Source organism: Pleurodeles waltl, chromosome 3_1, assembly GCF_031143425.1.
Source record: "Pleurodeles waltl isolate 20211129_DDA chromosome 3_1, aPleWal1.hap1.20221129, whole genome shotgun sequence".
In the NCBI taxonomy this organism is placed as follows: Eukaryota; Metazoa; Chordata; class Amphibia; order Caudata; family Salamandridae; genus Pleurodeles; species Pleurodeles waltl.
In genome coordinates, this window is record NC_090440.1 from 567,653,815 (window position 1) to 567,672,660 (window position 18,846).

An 18,846-nucleotide genomic window follows, 5' to 3' on the forward strand; every position below is an offset into this window, starting at 1 on the left:
CATTCTCCCTCGTGTATATCATGTTTGTTAGGGAGTCATTGGGACAATGTGTCATTTATGTGCTTAAGATGAGAAGTTTTTTCACGTTTCTTGCTGACCCTTCCAGTGTTGTCTATGTAACGTTCTCCCTTTTGTGAGGGGAGTCCACAAACTGAATATGTAGTTGGCCTTGTACATAACCTTTTAAGCTGTTAGTTTGCGTTCGACATCTTTAAATTGGCACTCTGAGGCTGCTTATAAGCAATTCATCTCCTGGTGGGTAATTATTTTTTATTCTTTCTGTGCTCGATGTTCCATTAGATAGTCAGCATTTATCAGGATTCCTTTCCATTACCATTGTCAAAAATATCCAAACCAGATCTGTAGTGCTGCTACTTTGACATATCTGCATGCCTTTATACATGTCACTGTAGCCCTCGGTTGATGGCTGGTATTTCAAGGTAGGCCTTTCGATTCTTGTGATCTAATTTCCTGAGTCCCTGCATCTTTTGGACAGGTTGATGTGAACAATAGAGTATCGATTAGGCCACATACATGTATGAAGGCTGCCTCTCTGCCTAACTAACCATCTACCTTTCAGATTTAGTCCTTATACTGCCTCATTTGCTCATGTAGGTATAAATAAAAGATGGAGCTCTTGGAATGTCTATACTTTACATACAATAGTCCAGAGAGGACCTTGGAACAGAGGATCAATCTATAACATTTGTGAATGGTGAAAAATAAACTTGGTGTAGTTCTTCTATGCTGTCAAAATAATCAAAATGGTCATCTGTAAGGAACATAGCATGAAGGGTACAAATCCATATAAGTAATTTTTCATTTAGGGGTATTACATAATGGGGTGGCAATAGAGCATGCCATTAGAGAGGATAATTTGTTGAAGTTTTTAGACTTTTCTGTTGTACCAGCACATCCCTGATATGTGAAGTTCAAACACCTTTGTAAAAGACTTAACTTTTTAAACTTCTATGTAATTTGGAATTATGTTTCTCTGAACTATTCAGCTGGAACCTACATTTTCTTTATTTGCATGGCTAATTTATTGTACAATTTGACACCCAAATTTCTGTGACAGAGGTACATTCCACCTGTGTTTTATACCATTTGAATTTGAGAGAATTATCTTCCTCTCCTTAACTGTCAGACTTTAAATTACCATTTCTGCATTTGTATTTTGAAAGAATGTGCAGGTCTTTCCCCACACAAATGATGCAAATTGAAGACTGAATGTCAAGTATAGATCTCTTAAGATACATGCCAGTCGAGGAAGTGCTTCCTCAGTTCCTGCAATTTTCAAACGAAAGTGACTGCTATCAGTAACAAATGCTTACTTACTAATAGGCTTACACTGTCTGAGTATTTTCAGAGATACTTTCATCTGTGGCAACTCATCCCCATCTCCTGAATTAACCTTTTGTCTTGCCAACATTATTGGCTGTCCACAGCTCATTCTTTAGAGACCTGTCAAAAGCATTCGCTTTGATTACAGTTCAGGGTTTCAATCAGAGAAATTCCACTTAGTACCATCAAATACTTCATTTCACAGGGATAGTTGTCAGTGGTTCTGTGGACCTAGATTTTTCAACATCGGTAAGAGATCTGACACTGGCGAGTATATATCAAGACAGTTGTTCCATTGACTTAATGGACCTGTGGGCAGTTTACCATTTGACACTCTTAAGATGCCTCGTCTCATTGACATCATACCTAGGACCCTCATTGAAGAGGATTGGTTGAAGTATCTTTGTTGGTGAACTCAGAAGGTTGACCTCTTATAACGTGGCACTCAATTTCACCATCTACTACCTGAAATTATGACGGTGATGGAGGCACTTGCTTCGAAATGTATCAGTCCCACTATACAACATGACAAAGACCTCCAAATCGACCACCTGAAGCTCTTCACTATCTTTCATACCTCATATCCTTCCTTCTACTGAAAGAGAAAGTTGTCTTCAAATGTTAAGCACAACCCTGCTATTATCTTTTTTTTTCTTAATTTAAACAATCTGGGAGGAGATGCAGTTACTATTTTCTATCTTGCAACTCTATGCAACTGCTACCTCAAGAACAATATCTTTCTATGTCTGATGTCATCCCAACTAGAGCAGAAACATAATGGAGAGGGAGATGCATTGAACAGCCCCAATAAGGTTTCATGATTGAGATTTTAGTCAAAGTGTCAGTCTTCAAGAACGGAGGTTTTCCATGAATATACTTTTGTGTACAAAATAACTCTTTGGCTTGCTTCCTGTATTTTGGAGTGTGCGGAGTGTAGTTTTGGGGTTTGGGGCAAAGAGGGGGGGGCAGGACTGCTGTAGGTTCTCTGGTTCCCTGGAGGAGAGTGGAAGGGGAAATAATGTCTAATGCCCTAGACTCTGCACTTTCTTCCCCTGGATTAAGGCTCTGGGGATGTTTCTCTTAGTCCACTTGCTCTGCAGTAGTGTCAGGGGACAACTACTGCTCTTTATGCAGAGACGGGGAATTAGTACCGTAACCCTTAATTTTTGCGGATGGTCTGAAGCCATCTTTGATTTCACTTTATTCTGATTGTCTAAAGCTGAACTCTGGCTATGATCTTTCATTTTTTGATGTAATTGGTGTTGTACTGCTAAAACTAGCAGCAATCTTGTTTCTGCTTCTGATGTCAGTCTTCGTAGTGTTAACCATTTTGAGGGGTTTTATATTTTTTTACTTTAACAGCTTCTAAAGATGTCCTGGAGTTTATAATGACTGCTTTGTCTGAATTTCACCTCCTTTACTGGTTGTTTATTGTTTCAACCTTTCTTGGGTACAAGCGGTTCTCCACCTTATTTGCTGTGGGGAGGGGGAGCACACCTCTTTTGGAGCACTGGCACAGAAAAATGTGAGCTCATATGGTGAGCAGTGTCCTTTGTGGGAGCCTACTCTTCTTGCCTCTCTTGTTTGTTTCTACTGCAGCTTTTTGGTTTTCATGCTGCTTGTAAGTGATTTCATAGAAAAACGATTTAATGTAATACCATTACTGAGATGCCATTTCACCTAAATTGTTTAGTGGTAACTTGCTGGATGAATGGCATTTTACCATTTACTTGAATCCAATTTATAGTGTCTTTTTTTCTCTCGAAATTGGCTGGCTTATGCATGCTTTTTAAGGTGTTAATGCAGTATTTCTAGGTCTTACTTCCAGAAATATTTGTCTGAGGTATTTATTTCAGGGGAAATTAGTGCAGATGTATCTCTTCAACATTGTCAAATAATTACCTTGATTGCTTTTCACTGATGCCTCACCACCCCTGAACACCACACATCCGTGACCCTCTCACAATCTCTAAGCACCATCCCTTTTCCCTGAAAACTCACCACGCCTAAACCACACCCATCCCTGAACACTAGAAGCCCTTCCTATCCATAGGTTCCACCCACCCCTGGACCCTATAATCCCTCACTACACCTAAACTACATGCGTTCCTGAACCTTAGAAAACTCACCACCCTTAAACACCACCCATCCTAGATCTCTAAAATTAAATGGCTAGACTTCACCCATCCCTAACCCTTAAAAAAATATATATATATATATATATATATACATCTAAACTCCACTCATTCCTGAACCCTTTAAGCCCCTCATCACTCAACCACATCCTAAACACTAAAACCTTCTGCCAATAAACTCCAACCATCCCTGTCCCCAAACCCCTCACAACCCCTATACTCTTCCCATTTTTTAACTAAAAAAAAACCTTTACTATCTCTAACACCTACCTTTCACTGAACCTTAAAAACCTTAACTAGCACTGAAACCCACCCACCCCTGACCCCTCAAAATTCCTTGCTATCCCGTAACTCCATCCATTCCTGATTCCTAAAACACCCTTTACATATCAGAACTCCACCATCTCTGACTGCTTAAAACCACTCATCACTCCCAAACATCTCATCCCTGATCCTAAACTCCCCCTCCCCCTCACTGCTACTAAATTACACAAAAATGTAATGCTATTTTGGATGTTTCCTTAATATTACATTTCCTTAAAATTTCGGTTTTAAGGTATTTGGTTTTCTCCAATGTAGTTTCTCAGTTTGTGTTTTTTTTATTTTTTATTAATTGATGTATATCATTTCATGCTTCGTTTTCGTTTCATCTCCTTTCATTGGTGTCAATTAGTATGGTTCTTAAGCCTTTTTAGTGTTGTGTGCAATCAGTGGTTACTTGTCAGCACCTATGTGTTACTGTTTACCATTGTTGCGCGGGATCAGCAATACGAATGCACTGTCCTTGGATAACCATTTACTTTTTCGGTATTTGTTTGTCCTGGGATAAAGAAGTCGCACCATCAATGCATAGGATGTGCCGTTAAACTGAGCTGGGTTCCACATTTGTGTTACGCAGCATTTGACCATGTGTTTGTGGTACTGGAGGAATGCATGTGAACTGCTACTGGGTTGACCTATGCAGAAGCGGATGAATGTATCATGACAGACCAAGATAGTCGCCAAGAGTACATGCATGCTTATCTGACAATGTGCTGTGCTATTGGCAATCTGTTAATGTCATTTGAGCAGAGCAAAGGTTTGGTGCATTGTAACCCTGCGTATCTGAGAAACCCATTACTTTGTACTATATGCTTCTAGTGTTTTGTTTGTAGCACATTCCATCCTAGTCTCCTCCGACTACTGCAAAGTAAGCTACATTTTCTAGAAACGAAGGCTGTGTGATGCAAGTTTCTGCAAACACACTTCACAGCCGCTATGATGAGTTAAATGTGTTTGTGATCGAACCATTGACTTGGGCATAGAAATGCAGAATTTTCCTGCATATTGCAACCAGTTCCTACCCATACTTGGGTCGTGAAATACTGTGAGGTATAGCATTTTCTTGTTCTTGTCTATATCCTGCAGCACCACGTAATGATACACAACTATTTTGTGTGCTTTGTCTTGCCTACTGCTAAGGGCAAGGAGGGGAATGGAGACTCTGAGACAAAACCAAGTATTTCCCGGTTCTCTTCTCAAAAAATGGCTTCTCATTCCAGTTTGCTCCTCTTAAATATCCAATGTGACTCTTGCTGCACACTGATGTGCCCTGGGGCTCAATGCCTTAGGGTTATGGACTTGCTAGCCTTCACCTGTGTATTCTGTTTGAATGGGTGGGCCCAATAAAGTGTAATCATTTATGTGGTCTATGTGTGGCCATGCAGGTGTTTTTCACTTTTTGTGGCTAAATAAATTGAGTGTTGTCACACAGTAAGTCTGCTCCCTTAGGAGGGCCGCGGCTGAAGTACCAACACTGTTGAGCTTTTACTGGCTTCTGCCGGTGGTAGTATGTGCAGTGTACCCTCTTTCCAGCAATAGAGTTCAGTATGCTGTTCACTGGTTTCTACTGGAGTTTGAGTAGACATTTTGGGCCATATGTATGAACACATTTTCTCATTGACACAGAATGGGTAAAACCCTATGATACATCTGACCCCTTGTGTCTTGTTTCATCCAATATCTTGCACATGAACAGTTTAATCTGGCTCCTCCATTAGATTGCATCTGTATATTGTAACCTATTGTCAGCTTGAGTATGTGGATGCCTGATTCACCATGGTTCCTACAGCAAAGTGTGCAGGTTTGATGTAGCCCAATTTCATTGGCAGTGCTCTTGTGGTCCTTTGCAACTCATCAGGTGTTTTCTCTTCCAAGCAGCATCCGCTTCAGAGAGTGCGCAGAATTCCTCAGAGGAGTTGGAGAAGTCTCCAGACAAACCTAAAATGAAAAAGAAAAACCGCTGTTTTATGTGTCGTAAGAAAGTTGGGCTCACTGGTAAATATGGCCTCTTGTGGGTTTTGTCCTGCATTTTAAAACATTTTTATTATTGTTTTAATGGGATTTTCTCCATAATTGAATTTATTTGACATTTGTTTACAGCAGAATATTGGGTAAAGTGCTAGATAAGTATCTATACAACAATAATACTCCATGGATTTCCCTGGCGTAAACATTTGTGTTTGCGATTTAACGCTTCTGCTCCAAAGACTGAGCAGACTGCTGATGAAACATACACAGCAAGTTTAGTGAGGCAGTTTATTTTTTTTCACTCACCCTCCTATGTTGCCTGCATTTGGTGTTCGAAATTCCTGGTTGCTTAGAACTCCCCACAACCTGCTGCCCCCCCACCCCCCAAAGTCCAACAATGCTTGAATGTGGGTTTTCAGGCGACTCCACTCCAGACCTGACGCCATCTCTCTTTATGTCCTGCTAAGAGATTAGCAGCCAAGGCAAAAAGGAAGGGTGGGGAGGGAGAGAGAGGATCACTCCTGCCTGGGTCTCTTTTCAATCTGGAAGGATTTGGAAAGAATCTCTAAACCCCCATCCTTCCCCCACAGCTGAGAGTATAGTCTGCATTGGATAAGAAATGTAGGATGATTTTCACCTGCTGTATGATTCTTATTATGAAGGACCACCCAATAGAATCAAATGCCACTTCAAAATCCAGCACGAGAAAGGCATGGGGTTACATCATTGCAGACAATTGACAAGAACTAGGTGTAGCCTTATAATACACTTTTAATCATGTCTGGTGCTTTGACCTGGCATTAACCAATTCTGTTTGTGGTGTAGCATAGATGCTATGACCTTCACCAATGGATTTTCGAGGTCTTAAAGATTCCCTCTACTTTAATGAGTAAGACCAGACAATAAGATGAACACTGGTCTAGCTATTTCCCAGGGTTGAGTACCACAATTGTGGCACTCCCTGGATCATGGGGTAGACAGCATTGCTGAATTTCCTCTGTGAAAGGTGTATAGTTGGGGGCTGGCCAAGGATGAGAATTCTGCCGGAAGTCCATTAGGGCCCAGAGTTTTCCCAGGCTGAATGGCTGCAATGGCCGCAGTGAGGGTATAGACTAATCCAGAACTTCTTGATCTGCCAATTATCAAACTCACAATGGACCGTTGGTAGGCAGGGGAAAAACCCACGGGAAATGATGTTCTCAAACAAACAGACCTGAAATGGTTTCACTTAGCAGCAGTGCCACTTAGTTTATCCACAGCCCAAACAAAATCAAACAGTTCAATAGGAGGGACATTTGAGGATGGAGAAACCGAAAGGCATCTGGGTGAACATATGATATAGAGAAGCTAAACCATCCAAATTTATACAACATAAGAAAAGTGCATTTATCTATTGACAAGAATGTATTTATCTTCCCCTCTGTCACATGCCATGTTTGGTTGCTCTGAGCCATGTTGGAAGAGCTGCGGTGAAAGAAGTATGTTCTTCTGTATGCAGTGGTCCTGTTTTCACACCATAAATATTGAAAATAAGTTTTATCTCATATTAAAAACTAGTGGGAATCACCTTGCCTTCAAGGCTCCTGCCGGTGCTACTTGGAGATTAGGGGAAAACAGTATATATCCACACTGACTACGCCATTTGGTAAACTGTTTTCACATTTATCACTCGCATCTGGACCTGCAGTGTCAAAGGTTTGGAAACAAACCACCCATCAGTGTATATGTGGTAGGCCAAAATCTAGAACTTTTATGCAATGGAAAAATTGTGAGCTATTTTTAATTAATTGTCTTAGGTATATATGATTTTTGATGGCATGTGGCTGTGCATTATCCTGCCATCTAGTGTTGGACTCTGAGTGCTGCAACTTGTTTTTCTTCGAGAAGTGTTTTTTAGTCATGGGATCAAGTGGCTCCTCCTTGGTGATACTGCTCATGGGCATTGGACATGTTTCTTCTCGCTCCAAGATTCTTTCCATTTTTACTTTCTCAACAGTATTGTACGTTGATAACATAATCTCTATCAACTCGGTTAGAACTTAAACCGTGCACCCTTCGGGGCAGGCTTTACCTGGCCCCAGGTCTATCTCCATGTGGCACAGAGGAATATGACACCCTGATGGAACCGACGCAGTTCAGATTCTGCCCTCTGTGCCACGCCAAATTTCCACACACGGATAGCCATCAAGTGTGTAACTTCTGCCATTCCCCAGACCACAACGATTCCACCTGTGATGCGCGGCAATCGTTTTGGTCTAAGAAAATTCTCCATGATCGAAGAGCTAGCAGGCTGGTAATGGCGCACTCTACGCAAGAGCACATCCCAGATATTTTCGGGGCCGAACGTGCACAGGAGGAGCCGGAGTAAGAAGGGGCGTTCTTGATTGAAGACTCTGATTCAGAGCACCAATTCGATATCAAGAGTCAGGACATCACTAAAGTGCAACTCGTGAGGTTAAGGAAGGAAGGAAGAAAAAAAAAAAAAAAAGCTACCCCTCCCCCTTCCACAAAGACTGTAAAAAAATAAATAAAATAAAAATCTTAAGTGGTAGCCAGACCACCACTGCCGTGGTCGGTCATGGAAGTTTTGTTCGGCTGTCCCGCCATCAGGCTCGGCACCAATAACTGGAAAGAATGTGCCGGGTCTTCTTTATCGACGTCTATTGTTTTGGTCCGATTGAAACCAACCAAAGCTTTGGAACCAACAACATCGACACTAACAACTTCAGCACCGAGTGGAAGTGCCAAATCCATCACGTAGGGATTTAATAATTTAAAGCACCGCAAAATTTTGGTGCTGAAAACAGCTAAACATAGTAAAAATAAAGCACTACTATTTTTACTGTTTCTTGATGCTGTTCGAAGCAGAAAACAAACATGGTGAATACTCTGGTAATAAATTCTTCTGTCACGAGAACTGAATCCTTCAGGACTGGCATGGCACTGAAAGTTGCTTCTTATACAGTTTTATTTATTTTGGGCTTTTTATCCGAACCCTGTTGCTTCATAGGTTTTTAGGGCCAGATCCTCCGTTCCAGTTTGCTCTTGTCTCGGCCAGGCAATAACCTACCATGTATTGGTTGGGTTTGTAATACTATATTTACTAATTAAATGAAACTAGAATGCATCAACTGAAGATGTGATCTTGAATAAATGCAGAAGAGGTCCACCAGATACACAAAATGCCTCATACTTTAGATGCTATATTTTACATTTTTTTTCAGAGGTACTTGTGATTTCAGAGAGTGAAAGAAGAAAGCGTCCAACATTCAAGGAACTGCACTTTCTGTATCATATCTTTTAAGGCTTCGCAGTAAGAATTACCCTAAATTGTTTCCAGTTCATATATTTTTTTTTCTCCCATCTTGTCAGCCTCTCGTATGGACACAATTCCCTTATAATTATAATGAGTACTTCTGACCATAGACTTCTCAACTTTTGAGCCTTCTCAGGCACCAGAGTGGATCTTTAAACTTCTGCTATAGCTACTGGCTGTAGTTATTGCACAGTCAGCCTCCATCCTGACTGTTTTCTTCAACATGACTCCATCCGACCCCTGTGCATCATGACATGCCTGCGCACTGACCAGTTCTTGATCAGCGTGCTTTGAGGCCGATCCAGAGCACAGCTACATTCCAATTTTAGTGCTTTACAAGTATTTTTAAAGCAAATGTTTGGCAAGTGTGTAGTGCTGTTGCCCCTAAAGAAGACTTACTTCAATCCTTGTTGATATTGGTAGCAGGTATTGGTTTTGGATCCTTATGATGTCTACCTGTGGAGCCTTTGCACCAAGCATGACTTCCAAGCCCTGTGACAAATTCTTCCTGATGCACCCTAAAGCTTTTGGCGAGTAGGATTCCAGAGTACTTTTAGGAGAATACAAAGTAGGGTTTGTCCCAGTCTAGATGGACCTTATTAAGAAGGTTGAAGTAGAGATAAAAGTATTTAAAAAAAAAAAAAAAAGCGTATGAACAGTAAGTGAGGTTCTTTGAGGCTAAGATCCTTGTGATCTCTGGAGAGGTTATGTAGTCTCTGTTCAAGAAATCTGAAGTCTTCCGATGGAGAACCTGGAGCTGATGAGCCACAAATTCCCTGTGCCAGTCTCATTAAAAGAGGTAGGACTGCAGCTATACAGAATGATTCTGACATGCCTTCTGGCCCCACGGATCCAAAGAGGTCTCTAATCAAATTACTACCGGCAATCCCCCTTTGGCACTGGCCTACCTTGGATATGGCACAAGCCTACTCCACTTCTGCTTGTGGGACCATTCATCCTCCCCTGTGGTGCAGGCCTTGGTCATGCCTCCATCAGCTCTGACTGCAATGGTTTCGGATCTGTTTGTTATGCCTCAGTTTAGGATCTTTCCTCTGCTAGGATTCAACCCATGCTGGATGATTATATTTATAAAGGCAAAACCAGTTGTGGAGGGTCACTCCACTCTAGATATGCAGCAATACTTCAGGATGATGGTGGATATTTTTAGCCTGATTCTGCCATAATACAAAGTATTAAAACTGCCCATCAGATTGTTAGTAGGAGGCAGGTAGTTTGTTACTTCAAGCTGATTTTGGCCCATATTTCAGTTTGCAGAATGCTGGTGACCTGGATATACCCCCTCCTGGGTGTGTCCTCGATTTCCATCTGCTTTGGGACCTCCCACCAAAGAAACCGATTCCTTCACAGCTATGGTTAGAGGAGCAGAAGCACAAGAACTACCCCCTCCCTACTGATGACACGAACAGCAGGTCTTCTAACAGAGATTTTGCAGACTGCACTTTCTATTTCAAAGCCTCTGTTGCCATTTAACAGGGCTGTGGTTAACCAGGTTGTTTACTTGGACTAATACTGTTTCTGTGGTGGTAGTGAATGTCCTAGTTACCAGTTTGTTTTTTTACACAACATCACACTTCAGAGAGCTTTGTGGTGAAAGTCTCTGCTTGAATGGTGAATCCTAACTCCTTTTATATATCTCCACCTGGCAGGCAATCCAAGAAACTGGACAAACTGTTTCTTGAGTCAGTGTGGCACTGCATGCTTTAAATGTAGTCTGCCTGTTAGGTTGCTAGTCACACTTTCTGGAACATGGCACAAAACATTATTCTTCCTACTGTGCTATCTGAAATGTTATGTCTTTGTGCAATTGAACCAAGATGTACATGATGGAAGCAAGCAGAGTTTGGACACCACAAATTAGGAAGCTCATGGAATGGGCACCAGTGTCATTACCTGGATTCCCTTCACTGGATTTTCTTGAGACGTTCAAGCTTCATTGGTTGAAATAGCTTTCTATTGGGGCTAGACCTTTTGGGAGGAAGGCCAACACTGCTCTGGAGTGTTAAAAGAACATTAGAGCTGGGGCTTGCTCATTGAGATTAGATACTCTCTGCCATTCCGAACAGCTAGGTCTGAAATTCCTTGGTTACTCTAGGGGCCCCGCCTTCTGCCAGGTGCAGCAGACACATCCATCCAGCGTCTTACAGACCTGTTAAGATGTTTGAGACCGTGCCGAGGACTGAACACAGCAGAAGCATCAAACAAATTAATCATAGTCTCCAACTAGCACTTTAAAAAAACTCCTACATTTTCCCTTGAATAGGCATCTCTGCCAGTAGAGGGGTGGATAGCTCACCACACCAGCACTCCAATATTTTGGAACTGAAGTCTTCCAGATTTTTTAAGCTGGTTTCACTTCTGAACTTTTCTTGACAACTCTTGTTTTTACTCCGATGTCGGCAGATGATGTGAATACCTCCTCCAAAAAAAGTGATATTGCAGGTTGAAGCAAAGTGGATAATTTGGGGTGGACAAGGGTCCACATCAACGGATAAGGCCACCACCGGCTAGATGTCACTGTAATTAGATAAAATAAAACCCGTGCTCAATCCCTGGTAACATGGCACAAAGGAGTCAGGTTTAAAGACTCCATCCCCCCCCCCCCCTCCCCCCCCCAAAAAAAATAATAATACTGTAGATGACCCCCAGAAAGGTCACTTTGCTAGCTAAGGGGGGTTGTTGATGTTGTACCTAAGGCTGAGTAAGGAATGGGACCTTACTTCCTGGGTTTGTAGAAAAATGGTGGCTTGCCCTTAGAGTTCTGAACTCAAAAAGGGGAAGTTTATGATGACCTTTGTGCAGATTCTACAGGCCTTGGACCATGAAGATTGGAAGTTGTCCCTGGACCTGCTGTAAATGTTCTGCCATGTACCAGACCCGCAGGTGTAGTACCCCTATTTCATGGTGGGATCCAACCATTTACGGTTCACTGACTTCCTTTTTAGCATTACATTTTCCCTTTCGATATGACAAAGCTTGTTGATGGTTTTAGTTCATCATCACAGGTCTGGGATGCATATATAACTGTACGCTCGAAGACTGGTTGATGAAAGTGGGGCCCACCTCAGCTACCTCAGGATAACTGCAGAAAATGTTCTCCTGCCTTTTCCATCAAATAGCTTGTCTTATCTTCATCCTACATAGACTGTCCTCTGGTGTCATGAGTCTACTTATGCAGCAAGTTTGAGACATTCAGTTATGATTCTGATATTTTAGGTGAGAGCTGCTGTTCTAGCATTGATTGTTCTGAGGCTCTTCGGCCTGTTTGCATCTTGAATCCAGGTGGTACCTGATGCTTTGTGCCACATGCAAACTCTTCAATGAAACCCAGATCTGTTGTGGGCCCAACCTTGGGGAAAAGACACTCTGACAAGGTAATTCATGCCTGAGGTGTCTCAAGACCTCCGGTTTTGGATTACTGACACCAATCTGATCTCCAGTATCCTCTTGTTTAAAAATTATGGTGGTGATCGCTGGTTCGACTCTTGGTTGGAAGCCCATGAACGGATGGAGATCGGAAGCCTGTATTCGATGATGGAATAGCTGCATCACATACCCTTCATGGAGCTGCTTTCCATGTGTCAGTGCCTTTTTGCTTTCAATCATGGGCACTTCAGATCACGAGTTAACAGGTGACAACGGCCATGTGGTACTGCAACATGCAAGACAGCATGGGTCGGGGGGGTTATGGGCCTGTGTCTGGAGGCACTGGCTATAACACACAATATGTCCCCGACTGTCAATCATAATGAAATCTCCAAGGGTCCGGACAGACAAACCTATCATGCATGATCTTGCTAACCACAAGTGGTATCTGATCCTGGGGGTGATGCAGGGTAGCTTTGAACAATTGGACGTGCCACCAGTAAACCTATTTTCCACATCCAAAGACACTTTGGGCCCACCGTTTTGCTCTCTACAGCTACGCTCTTGAGAGTTTGTAGGGTACTCATTCCACCTTTCAGCCTCCTGCATGCCCTTCCAGTCCTGCCTCGGACCCTGTCTGTGCTAAAATAAAAATCTACTGGGAATGAGAAACGGTCATTCTAGTAGACCCTAGGCTAGATCTTGAAAGTCAGTACTCTGAACTTCTCATCCTTACTGTATGTCCTCCACTTCACTTGCCTCATCCAGAAAATCTGGTCCAACAGCAGGGGTAGTCTTTTACATTTGTGTTATCACAATCTATACCTCCATGAATAGAGATTGTGCAGAACCGAAGAAAGGGATTTTAGTCTTCCTTTGGATCTGGTGGTTTTTCTTCTGGCTAGCTGAAATGGCATAATAAGAAGCAAGTCAACTCTCCTATAAACAAACCTGTGAATGTTCTGTTTTATCTTTGACCTGGCAATATCATGCTATAGATACATTGAAGTACTACTTACCAGCCCTTTTGACTTTTCTTCATTTGCCTTAATATTCATGAATCAAATCTGCAGTTGTGATGCTATTTAATTAGGGCTTTTGCTTGTCAATCCTCCCACCCCCAGCTGAAGTCGTCTCCGCTCTACAGAGTTCGATACCCCTGTCCCAAGATCATTCTGACTTAAAACCATGCCTTTGCCTTTGAGCTGTGCACCAACAACTTTTTGGTTTAGATTCTGATCAGTGCCAGCCAGCTTTTGGCAATAGCAATGGAGATGAGGGTTGGTATGAATAACATTAATGATGAGCATTTCTAAATGGGCTTGCAGAAGGTCAGTGGGCTGAAGGCTTTCCTGAGCACTGAATTGTGTTCCCTGACCACCAATGGTAGAGTGCCTCCTTTGCTGTGGTAATGAGACATGCAACAAAGGTAAAGGATATACAACTGCCAACTATGCTATTCCTAACTTACATACTAACAGATGTTTACAAACCAGAACAAGCTCCATCATAGCTCTTAACTCAATTTAGTAAAGCCCTGACTGACAACCTTATGGGTGTCTGGTCTAAACTCTGTTCCTGTGAGCCAGTGCCAGACTCGACAGACCAGCAACAGGTGACCATATTGTTTGACACAGCACCCTACACTAGAATGTTTGATGGGTCAAGCTTCCACCAGTTGAGTGAGCACCAGTTCTTTCCCCAAGATGACTCCAAATTGTGAGTAAAACAAATTGAGGCTTTGGGAGGTAAATGTTTTCCTTTACCAGTCTAGCCCTCTGGTCAGTCAAAGCCAGCTGTTTGCTGGGGGAAATATACCCATTCTTATGGGACATGGTTCATAAGATCCTGCTGGTGGTCCCCAAGATACTTATGACCAATCTGACTCAAACCATCAAGGATGATCAGGATGCTGCAAGTTATATCATCCGGTCTAGACACTACCAACACTAGCGTCATGCTAGCTTCCTTAAAGGACATGCTGTTCGATGGTTCTTTCCTGTGCATAGAAAAGGCTGATTCATCATTGGAATGCTTTACAGAAAAGGGCCACAGTATGTTCGTTAGGCATTTCCAACCATGCCAGACAGTACCCTGAAAAAGTTTCTCCCCTTTCAAGGCTGCTTAAGAACGTTGGCATACTGTCCAGCAGACAACACCCAGGCTATCGGGGGAAACACACTTCCTAGTCCCATTCCCCTGTGGCATCTGTCGCCATGGAGCTTTAATTTGTCTTATTGGTACATGACCGCTCTGTAGTAAGCAAGAACAGACCTTACCTCCACATGTGACAAAGGGAAATTTCTGTCAGGTAGGTCCTGCAGCTCATTCAGCAGAGCTACATACTACGAATACTTTTAGACCCGCAACACTTCTTGCACACATCCGAATATCTTTCAGAGGAGCTGTTGTCCATGTGCTCCAAGAACCGGAGGCTTTTTTTGACCTACGAAACTATAAGAAGGACTGCATCCCCACAAATAGAAACTGGCTGTTGCTCCTGCTATTTCCTCTTGCCAAAGAAATATGGAGGCCTTTGTCCTATTTGAGATCTCCACCCTATAAATGCCTTTTTGCAGAAGGACAGTGTTAAGATGCTCATGCTGACTGATGTCCTGTATGTCCTAGATCAATGTGACTGGATGGTGCCTTTGCCTGATGCCTACTTTGATGTACTCATCCTGCAATCTGTAAGAAACAGCACACAGTCTCACGTGTGCTGGGAGCATTTGCAATTTCTGTGCTCCTTTTGGCCTCACCAGTGCCCCTGTAGTTTTCACAAACGTGAAGGCAGAAATCACAGCACATTTTCAGTGGTTGAGAATACCTGTTTTTTTTTCTCCCTCGACAAATAGCTCTTTAAGGTGAGCTTACCTATGTCAATTGTAGGCCACCTCCAGACAGCGTTGAACCTTTTTACATCTCTGCAGTTCACTGTCATTTTGCCCAAACCACACCAGAGTCCTTCGCATAAACACTGCAGTTTTGCGACTTCCTCCACCACATGTCAGGACATTCAGCCTGTGATTCCGCGTGGGTCTCTGAGTGGCTGTGAGCCTTCTGGGCCTCAGTGTCCTTGTCATGTATTCTGCTTGTCTGCTAGGCTAGGTGGCATATGCATCATCTTTAGTGGAACCGAAAGTCTTGGTGGGCCCAGCAATAAGGGTACCTGCTGCATTGCCGAGGTCCTGCAGGAAACTGCCAGCACAGCTGCGATTGGGCTGGCGAGACTCTTCTTTCTGCGTCACTCAGAGCAGGAAGTGGTGACTGACACGTTACTGCCGGAATGGGTAGGACACCTGGAAGGGGTGGGGATCAGAGAACTCTTGTCTCAAGCAGAGACCTGTCTGCACTTAAGTCTGTTGGAGTTGCAGGTTCTGAAAGTCTTCGTCCCATCATTCAAAGGGAGCTGGCTTAGCTTTTTAGGGAAAACACCACTGCCATGTGATACTTTAACTAGCAATGTCGGGTGTAGCCTTGTGTCAAGAGGCAGTTTGCCTCTGGTGCTGGCTGGAGCCCCATGGTTTCTCCCTGATCTTGAACCACCTGGCATGATCTTTGAACACCAGAGCAGACAAATTCAGCTGGCGACACATGGCAGATCACAAATGGTAGTTACCCCCATAAGCTGGTTCAGAACATCTTACAGCAATGGGGAGAACCCTCACTAGATCCTTTTGAGATTGTTGAATGTGCAGTGGCAAAACCTTTATGTGCTAAAGTGTCCTAGAAGCTGTCTCCCAAAGACTCATTCTGCATAGAGTGGCACACAGGACTTCTGTATGCCCTTCTGCAGCTACCTCTCCTGCCCATGTTCTGAAGATCAGGAAGTCATCAGCCCAAGCCATGTTAGTGGCTCTGATTGGGCAAGGAGAGCCTGGTACCTGGAATTTCTGGGCACAAGCATCTGTTCTCTGATCAGGCTACTACATAAGAAGGATCTCCTGTCACATCAATAAGGTAAGGTCTTGTACGATAACCAGCACAATTTGCACCTCCATGCGTGAAAACTGAGCTGAACTGACTGCATTCTATTCTCCTCGCTAACTTGTGTATGTCATCCTGTCGTGAGACTCTCGCAAAAATAACGAGGCTGCTGAGTTTTGGGCTACAGCACCACTGAGCATGGGGAATTGAGTCCAATCCCAAACTGTATGGCAGTTGTCAACCTAACCCTAGCCTAGCTAGCACCACCTTACAGATACCGTAGGTAAAGGTGATTTGTAGCAGCCCATTGCATGGCACTCTTAGACCCCTCGTGTAAGTCGTGGTGGAAATAGATCTTGTCCCGTTCTGTCAGTTACGCAAGTCTCATACATGTAACGACAAACAGAAGCATATCTTGGCTCATCCTACGTTCTTGGAACTTCCCTGACATGAAAACACGTCCCTTTCTGTGTAAAGAAATCATTCTACTCTCTGAGCTGGCAATACCTGGAAACCTATCAGATGTAGCCTTGATGCAAGCAGAGAATAAAGTGTCATGCAAAGCAATGAAGAACAAAATTTGTCAGAGAAGAACAATCGATAAAAATAATAAAACATCACCACTAAAATTATGCGTTGCTAAAATAATAAAAGAAATTAAATGCCAAGTGACTCTGTGAAGGTTCACAGGCCTCAAACCTATGCTAAAACAGACAAAAATGAGTATGTATCTAACGGCTAACCTCACAACAATTCTGGTTGCCAGTCGTCTTTCTACATAGTCTGTTTGTGCCAGCTAATGGGACAAGTTTCTAGCCTGTTGCGACACCCTCGATACTGATCCATTTTAGGCCAAACTATCAAATGTCCAGTTGTTTGTTTGTTCTCTGGTCCAGCAAGGACTTGTACTGGACACCGTGAAAGGTTATCTGTCAGCACTTCTGGCTTTTTTACGTTTACCAGACCAACCCTCTTTGTTTAAATCATCTGTTGCAAGCGGATTTCTAAAAAGTATAACTCATTTATTTCTTCCAAAGCTCTTTGTGATGTCACATTGGGAACTTAATTTCAACCTGATTCTCACTTCACTTGTGTGCACGCCATTCAAACCAATACACAGCTGTCTACTATGTCTCCTGCCTCTGAACACTGTTGTTGGTTGATGTGACTTTGGTGTTGTGTGAGTGAACCCCAAGTTCTCTCAGTGCAGCCATTATAGATCAACCTTTTTCCCCCCAGAGAAAGTGGTGTTAAGGACCAGGGTGGCTTTTTTTTATCAAAACTTGTGACTGCTGTTCATGTTGGACAAACCATCACTCTTCAGTGTTCTTTGCTTCACAGCAGTCCTCAAAATTGGAGGCTTCCTTGGCTGAACCCCAAAGGAGCTTTAAGCTTTTATATCAGTTGCACCAAAGACCATTAGGTAGACAAACATATCTTTGTGATGTTCTCTTAGAGAAAGAAAGGCAAGGCTGTGCAGAAATGGACACTTTTATGGTGGATAATCCCCTGCAATAAAATCTGCTACACATTAACCAAGAAGCAACACATGTCGGAAGTGAGGGCCCATTTCTGCCAAGGCAGCTTCCACTGCTCTGCAACATGGTGTGCTTGTCTTTGACATCTATCAGGTCACTACATGGGCATCAGTTCACATGTTCAAGAAGCACTACTGCCTTGGCAGCCAGGTCTGTCAAGAAGGACATTCAAGCCAGTCGGTCTAGCAGGACTTTTTGGTCTCGGCCACTCCACTGACCAGTACCTTGGCAGGTCCTACTTTGGTATCGATTTTAAAGGTGATTAATCTGCAGTTAGAAGTATCCATCAGAACAACAAGTTACTTACTTTCGGTAACACTCTTCGTGATGGATACTTAATCGAATTTCCTCTCCGTTCTGTGGAATGCTTTCTTTTTCTATCTAAAAAGGTCCTAATTTAGGACTTTACATACTGATACTTCTTTTTATTGTTGGGCTGGGTATCCGAGAGTGAACACTGAGTCCTGAAAGAAAGTTACGTTGACACGTGGGGGGTGGCACTTGTATGCAGCTCGGTCATCACTTCTGGGGCGAAAAGAAGTCAATGCGGAGCCGCACAGCTGGCACGTGGGAGCATTTCCGTTAATTTTAGGGATTTTGTAAGGGAGAGGAATCTCCAGTTAGAGTATCCACCAGAACAAGTGTTAAAAAAGGTAAGTACCTTGTTCTTTACTATTTCAATGTACCAACCACCAGCGTCACCACAGTTATACCCCTAATTAGGAGAGTAAATAATTGAGGCCATAATGATGTAAGAGCCTGAAGAGGGTAAAACCTGGTTCAGGTCTACAGTTGATATCGCAGCGGACAATGCGAGGACTTTGAGACCTTCTACAGTATCTGCCAGAGGAGAGCAAGAATCTGACTGCTGCATTGTGCATGAAAAAATTATGGTTGCAAATTCATATATCAA

General features: G+C 42.9%; 1 protein-coding gene across 6 annotated transcripts in view; it reads left to right on the forward strand.

Annotated features, from left to right (window-relative positions):
• The window catches only part of ZFAND6 (zinc finger AN1-type containing 6), a 136,468-nt gene that overhangs the window by 79,469 nt on the left and 38,153 nt on the right, over positions 1-18,846 (forward strand). For 5 of the 6 annotated variants that reach the window (XM_069222987.1, XM_069222986.1, XM_069222985.1 and 2 more), the window contains one exon: positions 5,679-5,795. In XM_069222987.1, the coding sequence (XP_069079088.1) occupies positions 5,679-5,795 (117 nt within the window). Of the gene's footprint in view, positions 1-5,675; positions 5,796-18,846 lie in introns of all 6 variants that reach the window. The other variant, XM_069222990.1, reaches the window with a different exon arrangement.